Source organism: Rhopalosiphum padi, chromosome 2 (assembly GCF_020882245.1).
Source record: "Rhopalosiphum padi isolate XX-2018 chromosome 2, ASM2088224v1, whole genome shotgun sequence".
Classification (NCBI taxonomy): domain Eukaryota; kingdom Metazoa; phylum Arthropoda; class Insecta; order Hemiptera; family Aphididae; genus Rhopalosiphum; species Rhopalosiphum padi.
In genome coordinates this window covers 15,905,478-15,915,396 of record NC_083598.1, presented here as the reverse complement: position 1 = coordinate 15,915,396, position 9,919 = coordinate 15,905,478, and the positions used below count along the sequence as shown (strand labels likewise).

The 9,919-nt window shown below is 26.3% G+C and overlaps 1 protein-coding gene across 1 annotated transcript; it reads right to left on the bottom strand.

The window, feature by feature from the left end:
• Positions 1–735: 735 nt before the first annotated feature.
• On the bottom strand, positions 736–6,748 carry LOC132921918 (PAX3- and PAX7-binding protein 1). The gene is made up of 15 exons (XM_060985161.1): positions 6,396–6,748; positions 6,160–6,329; positions 5,952–6,096; positions 5,371–5,476; positions 5,159–5,313; positions 4,807–5,086; positions 4,557–4,746; positions 3,875–3,995; positions 3,633–3,818; positions 3,346–3,545; positions 2,060–2,210; positions 1,802–1,997; positions 1,541–1,745; positions 1,345–1,469; positions 736–1,253 (listed from the first exon to the last, which is right to left on the bottom strand). The coding sequence occupies exons 1-15, from the start codon at positions 6,574–6,576 to the stop codon at positions 1,214–1,216; spliced, it is 2,451 nt and encodes an 816-aa protein (XP_060841144.1). The 5' UTR covers positions 6,577–6,748; the 3' UTR covers positions 736–1,213.
• Between the last annotated feature and the right edge of the window lie 3,171 nt (positions 6,749–9,919).

Sequence of the window (9,919 nt, the reverse complement as noted above, 5' to 3'; positions counted from 1 at the left end):
AAGTCATATGTCTAGGGCCCGGTACTCAGTCTAAAAATGTATCAATAAATAGTTATGAGAACAAAATAAAATATATTAAACAATGCAGTTGCAATATTTATTGCTAAAACCATTTAATTATTACTTATTAGTTTTTTCGTTTGAAAATCCCTAATGATAACCCTAAAAAAGGGGCCCGGAAAAACTGAATACGGCCCTGCCGTAACATACATAATATATAATATATTCAATATTTTTATTTATTTATTTCAACAACGAATGTATGATTTTAAAATAATCAAAAAAGCAAATTAACAGGAAACTCGTTTAAGTTTTAATGATTTAATAAATCGCATAAGAATATCTGTTTATAATAAATAATCATTCTTCATAAATGTATCAACATTCAACATATTACACATCATACATAATATGTGGATGAATATTACAATTATTGTGCAACTCTTAAGGTACAAGTACAAGGGCGCCCATTAGGGGTGCAAGAGAGTAACATGTCACCGTCACTCCCCTAGAATAGAAAAATTATTGTTATTTTTTTAGTTATGAATAATAAATTAATTTTTCTAATGATGATATTACGAAAATTTACTTATGATTATGATTGTCACCCCCCCCCCCCCGTAACGAGTATATATTTAAATTATTAATTATTATTGTTTGTATGATATTATTCAGTATTTAATTGGTAAGATCAATAGACTATGAAATTGTGGCAAACATGGAAAAAAATATAAAATTAAAAAATGGACTATAATATTATATTCTGTAAATTGTTTACAAATTATGAGTCATTTACTGATTACAGTGTAAAGTTAGAAAAACTTAAAATTACAATATTGTGTGAAATGTAAAATAAAATCCCTCTCTATCTTATGAAAACTATTTAGATTTGAGAATTTAAAAATAACTTTTAACTTATAAGCTCCGTTTAATGTATTATTTGTTTATGCTTTACAATCAAAATAAATATACAACAAATGGTTAAAAATTACATTTTAAATTCTAATCAAGTTGGTCATGAAAAATGACCATTTTTAATTGAAGAAAATCATTTTTATTAATAGTATAAATAAACATGTTACAAAGTCTAACAATTTACACATGTCTAAAAGTACATACAAGTATTTATAATGAAATATAGATCATTTTAATAATTAAATTTCACTAGTACATTAAGAATTGATATACTGATGGTATAAACCAGAATGAAATGTCATAGCCTGAGGACTTCATTGAGTTTATCCAAGGCAAGTCTAAATGAAATAAAAAAACAAATTGTTAAATTTAAAAAATAAAAATAAATTAAAACATTCTATTTGAAAAATTACAAATATTTCAACATACTTTGCCTGAGGATGTGACTTATCTATTTCCATTGAAACTAATTTTGACTGGTTTAAAAATGGTGTTAATTCTTTAGGGGTAGTGTTTCCATATGACAACCATGAATTAGGTAGCATACGAGCAATCTATAAACATAACATTTTTCAATGATTTTAATGCAATGTGTCTATACACTATACAGTCTATATAAATGTACCGTTGTTATTTTCAAAATAGCTTCTAGAGGCTGTAATGTCCGAACAGATGTTAGTAAATATCTGTTAAGTATTTGATTTATGGCTAAATCTATTAACACAGCATCTTCGATAATTCGATGCCAACTCAAAATATTTCCTAATAATTTTACAGCCATGTTAAACTGTCTTTGAAAAAATACATTCATACGACCAGTATTCATTGATCTGAAAGTAAAATTATTTTTAATACATTAATTTTATAAATGTTTTAATTAACTCACTGTCTAGACGATATTGGAATAAACACATCATAATCGACAGCATCTCGTATTCTGTCCACTAAATTGTTCAACAACATCATCAATAATTTACTGTCTGGATCAATAGTTGGATACAAGTCCAGTATATGCTTAACAATATTACAGATATGTTTTGTTTGTTTTGATGACAATGGATCCCATTGGCTTGTAACCATTTCTATAAATTAAAAAGGAATATTTTTTATTTTAAATGTTAACATGTTTGTTAGTTATACATACGATCAATTTTAATGAGCACAACTTTTTCTATTATTTTGGGGATTAGTTCTAAATCAACATCTTTTGTCAACTGATCAATATTATTATTTCCTTTCATAGTATACTTTTGCATGCTTTTATACCAAAACATATCTTCAAACTTCAGATCATCCTATAAAAATTACAAATTAAATTTATACACAATTGTTAAAATCAATTGGCTTGATTTTAAAATAAAATGTACACAATCATTATAAAATCAATAAATATTCTATTTTGAATTGTAAAGATAACACAGTAAAATCAATATTAAATAGAACACCACAGTTTCATATACATTAATTATTTAATTGATTTAAATAATTTACTTATGGTAAATTTAAAAATAATATATAAGATCCCACTAACAATGTTTTTAATTTATATCAAAATAATTAACATTTTTATTCATTGTAAAAATACGTAGTTTTGTTTAAATGATCATAAAAAAATAATCGGGTTTGTATATTTTTTAGTCACATTATGAAATACTTATGAGAGATATTTTATATCATTTTCAAACCTTGGCTATAAAAACTAAAGATTTTATAAATTTTTTTACTATAAAATATGTGTAGTTTGACAAATTTTAACTTCAAATGCATTTTAAAAAAAAAATTGTGTCAATGTATTTTCAATAATTTTATACAGATATAAGAATAACTTATGTGGAATTTTGTATTGAAATTTGAAGAATTTTAACCCATGGAATATTTTTTTATTGACATTTATAAAAATAAAATCAAAAATTTCTTATGTCTATAAATAACTCAAAAAGATTTGAAATACTTTGAAAATTAAATCATGACGTATAAAAAATTATTACATTTGGTAAAAATTGCAAGTATCTGCAGTTATTTGTTTTTTAATTTAAATTTATAACAAAATAAAGAGATCAATTTAGTCAAAAACTGGTTTACTGTAAAAATTCCCAATTTTCTTGATTATAAAAAAAAATACAGGGAAATTTTAATATTAACCTCTTGAAAGTACAAACTAAATCTAATTTTCTTTTCAAAACCACCATCAAAGATATCATAGTTAAATCAATACATTAATCAATCCATTCAGAATCTAAAAAGATGAGACTAATTAATGAAAACGATATTAGAAATACTTGACTTAATACATGTTTTATCTTATTACTTTAACAATGTTTGTACCACGTTTGTTTATAAGAAGTAATGCAAATATGTACTTAAATTAAATCAATATTTTACTAAATAATTACAATTGATTTTAAAATTAAAACTTAAAGTTGATTTTACCTCTAATGGATTCCATGTAAGCATTTCTATACGAACAAAGGGTCCCACTAACTTGGGTAAACACACATTAACATATGCTTCAATGTAGCTTTCCAAATACTTATTTTTCCATTCTAACATATGTTTTAACACTAAATCAACTGATGCAAATTCCTCAAGAACATCGTCCAATAACATGTTTGAGTCACTTTTAATAAGTTCTAAATATAAAAAAAAATTCACATTAAATTTAAATATATTAATATTTATTATGATTCTTCAAGTATAATTTATATAATTATTTATACCTAATTGATTTCTAAATGCTGACGCATCTGTTTCAGGAACTTCTTCATCACTAGACATTCCGTCTGCATGTTTACTTATTGCTTTTATTTCTCTCATTCTCATACGTCTGATACGACGACCTTCACGCTCTGCAGCTCTTCTTTGCTGTTCTTCAGATCTTGTATGTGTTGTTGATGTTCCTAACTCTATTGAAAGTTTAAATTTACATATATCTTAATAAATAATATTTATTAGTAATTACTATTAGTTGAAGATTCTTCCGCTTGATCTCGAACATCTTGTCTACGCCTGGCTACCAAAACGGTACGTCTTTTTTCATACATCTTAGATAAACGTTGTTCCAATCCCACAAGTATAGGAATCTATTAAAAACAATTTAGATTAGTTGATAAGAATAGTATAAATATTAACAAGTAATTAAGAAATTAACGAATATTATTGATTTAAGAATTCATAAAATTATAATTTGTAAAAAAGATTAAAAAAATATGAAAATAATATAATGTTATTAATCAACATTTATAAGCATTCTTATAACACCTTATTTAGACAGTAAAGTAATATTAAAATTAATAATTGTTTTTGTATCTTTCTACATGCAATAAATATATCCAATAATATTTTTTTTATATTTGAGACTTAAAAATTCTTAATATCATAGTTTATCATACTTTTCACAAAATACAAAAATGTAAAATAATTTTGATATTTATAGTATTTTGTTATTATTGGAAAATATTAAATAATATGTATTGTAAATTCATATCTGCATAATACAAAGTATTCATTAAAATAAAGTTATAAGTATTGTATTTTAAAATATTAACATTAAATTTTTCTATTAGAGCAAAAATGATCCAATTAATTCTTTTACAGTAGTCTGTCTATTGAATAACATCACTAAAATTAGAAAACACGCCTACCTTTTCATCAAGACATTCTACCAGATCAGTGACGTACCCACGCAAATCTTGATAAAACTGAAAACAATCATCCAACTCAGGAACATTAATTTTTAACATTTCAACTCTATTCTTAATCTCTGGTATTTCGTTTATCATATCTTCAAAATATTTCTGATCTGGATTCTGATTTTCTTTTAGCTCATTCAATCTAAAATAAAAATACAGATAAGATATACAAACTATAAGCTTATTAAAAAAGATACATTACATTTCTTCAGTTTTATTTATGATATCGTCTGGGTTCATTGTAGATATCAATCCTTGTGGAGCGTATGAATCGGAGAATCGAGGTTTTTGATTCATTAATATTGGTATCATAGCTTGCTCTTGTATGACCATATTGTTGTATAAAGCAGCCATGCCTGCTGATTCCTGTTGTGCAGCAGCTAACTGTGAACCTGTTACTGCTTTTCTTATTTGTTGAGTTTCCCAATCATTATCTTCATCAAGTTCATCAGGATCTTCAAACTCAGTATTGTTAGTGTGATCTAAAATCAATTTATTATTTTAGACTATCTACATTGTAATATTAAAATACTATAATTAAATATTTTAATTACCCGCCATTGTAGTATGTAAGCTTTTTTTACGATCTTCAGCTTGACTAACAATTCCAGACATAACAATAATACCATCATCATCACTATCTTCTAATTCATCTTCTTCTCGTGTTAAACGACGACCAGTCAATTGTTCATTATCAACTTTTGATTCACTACAAAAATTATTTTTTTTAATTTTTATTCATGTTATTAGTATTTTATAAAAATACCTATGAGATTGTGATGATATTGGTATAAAATCTTCTCCCAAATCACGTGCTTGTTGTCTTCGTTTTCGAGCAGCATGAATTAACGCTGCATCAGGAATTTGTCCCTCTGGAAGTAAAAGTTATTACATTACTTATTAGGAATACAATATAATTTTAAATTAAATTTCTGCCTTCTTTTAAACATATTTGGTCCAATTATTCCTCTTTTTTAATGATTCCAAAACAATCTACTTGCTAATTTATCTAAACAATATTACGAAGAAGTAATTTTTAATTTTCATAGTTGTTTCTCTAAGCATAAGGGAAAACTAAAGACAACCTGCAAAAAATATTGAAAAAATCTTAATAAATGCAGTTTTTAACTTTTAGCTCAGCTCCACAAAGAAGTTATTTTAATTTAATATCTACATTGCTTTTACATGTTTAACAATAATGAATAAATACACTTTAAGATGAGTGACCAGAGTTTATCTTTAATCTGAATTTAATTTATTTTACCTTACATATTTTAATATTTGGGCTTAAAAATTATTGTAATAATCCACAATTTAACAGTTTTTAATTTAGTTACTATTTCTTACTTTTTAATAATATTTTAACTTGGTCAGGATTAGAAAATCTATGAGCTGATGAACTGTATGAATCAGGTTCTTCATCTGATGATACATAGCCGGCCATTTCAGCAGCTCGGCCTGTAAGCATTATTTCTTTTTCAACAGGTTCGGACTAAACACATTAAACAATAACATTTAAAAATCATAAAACTGTCATAATTAAACAATTATTTACATTAAAATGTGCTGGTTTTTCATCAACAATAGATTTCATTGTATCAACAATAATTTTTGATTTTTTGCCATTTTCAACTTTATCTCTACCCATTTTTTCTTTATTCATTTGCTTTTTAATTTTTTTACTGTAAGATGATTTTTTAACTTTGAATTCTTCGCCATCATCACCTAAAAAAATACAATTATTACACCATGATCAATAATAATATTTAATAATTAATTAAAAATACTTACATTCATTTAACTCATCGCCAAAGCTCAAAGTGTTAACTTTTTTTGTTGTCTTTTCTTTTTGTGGTTTTGGCAGTTTTAGTACTGTATCTACATCCACTTTTTCTTCATTTTCATTGTCATGAAGACCGTCAGAATCCCTAACACGTAGGTTTCGTTTAGGCTTTCTAAATTGCATAGCCATTTATAACAACGGTTTATCAAAATAAAACTTAATACTATAGATAATAATTAACGGATTGTATTCACTAAGACAATAAAATAATTAATAGTAGTTTACTATATTTCAGAAAATGCTTATAGGTACGTCATGCACTTCGTAAATATTCGTAATAAATAAGAAATAGGTATTATACAAATACAAATTGTAATTTACAGTTCAAGTGATTGTTGATAACATAATCAATATTAAGAATGACCAGTTCACAAAAAAAAAAAATCCCTAAAATATATTAGAATGGGCACTTGTAAATTCTTTATTCAGCTTTGAATGGAACGATTCGCTACAATTTGTAGTAAATTAAAAATTACCTGTACGCAAACGGGAACCAATTCGGCTCAACTTAATAAAATACCTTTTTCAAACGGGAACCAATTCGGCCAAACGGGAACCAATTTGGTTACTCCCATTAGAATTCATACTAACTTTTAGATTTGAACACGATTTAAGATGGTATAGTATAATAGGGTTACGTACTACCTAGATCTCGCGACAAGTAGATACCCTTACGTCAACTGGATCCCTTTGGACATTTAGAACCTCAAAGAAAATTTAGATTCCATATTAACTATAATCTCCCACGTCATTTAGGTACCCAGAAATCGGCGGTAATTTAAAAAACTTGTCTAAAAAAAATACTTAAATAACAATTTAAATTTTAAAAATATTATGAAATAGTATGAAGTAAAAGTAAGTTACATGGCGTTAGTAAAATCTCTAATTCCATTAATTATGATATTAGATTCGATGTTTTAAATAAGTAGTATTATATTCTAATATACACGATATATGAATTATCGATTATGTTAATGTAGAACATATATATAATTTTTAAAAGAACTTTCACAAATACCTATTTATTATAATAGGTAAGTACATTAAAACCTAACCATTAACCTAATAATTACAATAATAAGTAAATAAAAATATGTGTAAATTCAATGTTTTAAGTAAAGTAATAGATACACACAATATTTCTGGCAATATTAAACTTGACCGGTTTTGTTAGTGTATTTGTAAAATAAGAACTAATATAATAACTATACTTGCCACTTGGAGTCTTTTTATAACAAGTCAAAGAATATTTTTTAAATATTAAATATTATTTTATTGAAATACTTTATAAAACGTTAATATTTCTCGTTTCTTGATATAAATAATTATTTAATTGGTATTTAATAAACAAAAATGTATGCAAGATAACTATAAGATAAGAATAACAGTGTTAGGTAATTTTCCACACCACCTTTATTATTAAACGACGTACAATAACATAATCCGTATTGTTTAATAACTTTATGAGGTATTACACGAGGCGCGTTTTTTTATTGTGGTGTCCCCAGTAGGCCTAATCCACATCGTAAGCGAGAACGCGTCATATGCAGGAGAGTATTTAGGGCTTTGGGTCCAGTTGTCCAGAACGGCAAATTTTTATTTCGTACTGGCGCAGTGACGTCAATCATTAATATTTTTCACAACAAATGTGTGCCATAGAGGTATAAAATACTATAACTATAGTATTTATATAACATGGTATTCTATGGTATTAACAGTTTGACCATTGCGCGGCATAGAAGTTTTTTAATTTTTTTTTAATGGGGGGGAGGCGGCAAAATATGTGTTGCCCTTATCCTAAAATTCCTAAATACGCCACTGATCATATGAATGCATTCAAATAATAAAAAAAAAATATACAATAACTTAAATTATGTGGATATTGATAATACTATATAATATAAAACGGGTAATGTGTATAATATATGTGTGTTGCCGGCCGGCGATAGTCAATGTGTTGGATGAGTGGATGAGAGATGAGCGCTAATGCGTAAGGGGACAACTAAATTAAGATGAGCTTCTTATTGATGCTGCCAATCTTCCTCCGGATTGAAACGAAGCCGAGTGCCGACACATTTCCCATCAGCTTTGTGACAAATTCTTCTTCACTAATAAATATTATATATTTATATATAGTATACTGTACCTACTACGATTCTAAAAGTTATAATATAATACAAACAAATCTTTTGGACAGTTGATTATCAGTTGAATTCCTTTTTGCTGCTGCTAGACGTCCTACGTGTTAAAATACAACCGACACATTTCCCATCAAATTTGTGACAAATTCTTCTTCACTAATAAATATTATATATTTATATATAGTATACTGTACCTACTACGATTCTAAAAATTATAATATAATACAAACAAATCCTTTGGACAGTGGACATTAAGATGAGCTTCTTATTGATGCTGCCAATCTTCCTCCGGGTTGAAACGAAGCCGAGTGCTGACACATTTTCCTTCAGCTCAATGACAAATTCTCCGTCGGTGGGTAGTCCATCCAGCCAAATGTTCGGTTCCTATAAAACTTCAACTAATGTGCTGATTAAATGTAATTTAAACTTATAGTAAAATTTTAATGTTTAAGAAATCTATGTTGGTGTTCTTTTATTTTTGAATTTAAATTAATTTAAAATTTTATATCCATAATTTATCAGTTAAAAATGTAAACAAGAACTGAAAAGATTATAGTATATTGCAGTTTAACTTTCTGTTCGGTGGCCACCTTTTTAATTCCTCACTCTTTTTTATAAGAAAGTTAAACAGCACAATAACTATAAAAAATATAAATTTAAACATACACAAAGACGAACTAGCTTTGTGATAAGAAAAAAAATTGAAAAAATTGGTAATTTATCAACGTATTATTAAAATAAAAAGAACACCTAAAACCGTAGTACAGTATATGATCTGAAATAAAACCATAAAAATTAAATATAATTTAAGTAAATATTCATAATATACTGTACTACTGTTCAAAAAATTATAATATTAAACAAACACAGCCTTGTGACATTTATTTTTGTTATTCAGATGAGCTTCTTAATGATACTGCCAATCGTCCTCCGGGTTGACATTATACAAGAATATAGCGTAATTATTTCAGTTTTTTTGTTTTTCCGATATTATGGCAAGATCTGAAATGTTTTGTTTTATTTTACTATTTAACACCCAAAGTACCAAATTGATCCATATTTGCTACAAGAATTCATGACAAACAAAAAATAAACTACATAATTGTAAGATCATTATACATTTTTCGCTACGTCCACGTCCAGGATCTAAGGTATACTATTCTACTACTATTCTAATATAATATAATCGCGAATAATACAAATAATACATGGTTGTTATTTCTCACAATTTTTGTCTACTATAACTAATGAGTAAAATAAGTAGACATTGTGTACTATTTTTTCATTGGACCCTGGAGAATAAAATATGCGTCTACATCAACTACATCGTC

Excerpts from the sequence above, each read along its gene's own strand:
- LOC132921918 (XM_060985161.1), bottom strand. The coding sequence starts at position 6,576 with ATGGCTATGCAATTTAGAAAGCCTAAACGAAACCTACGTGTTAGGGAT. Across the intron at positions 4,747-4,806 it reads ATAAATAAAACTGAAGAAAT|ATTGAATGAGCTAAAAGAAA; the intron begins GTAATGTATCTT and ends TTTTTATTTTAG. Across the intron at positions 3,819-3,874 it reads GGAAGAATCTTCAACTAATA|AGTTAGGAACATCAACAACA; the intron begins GTAATTACTAAT and ends AACTTTCAATAG.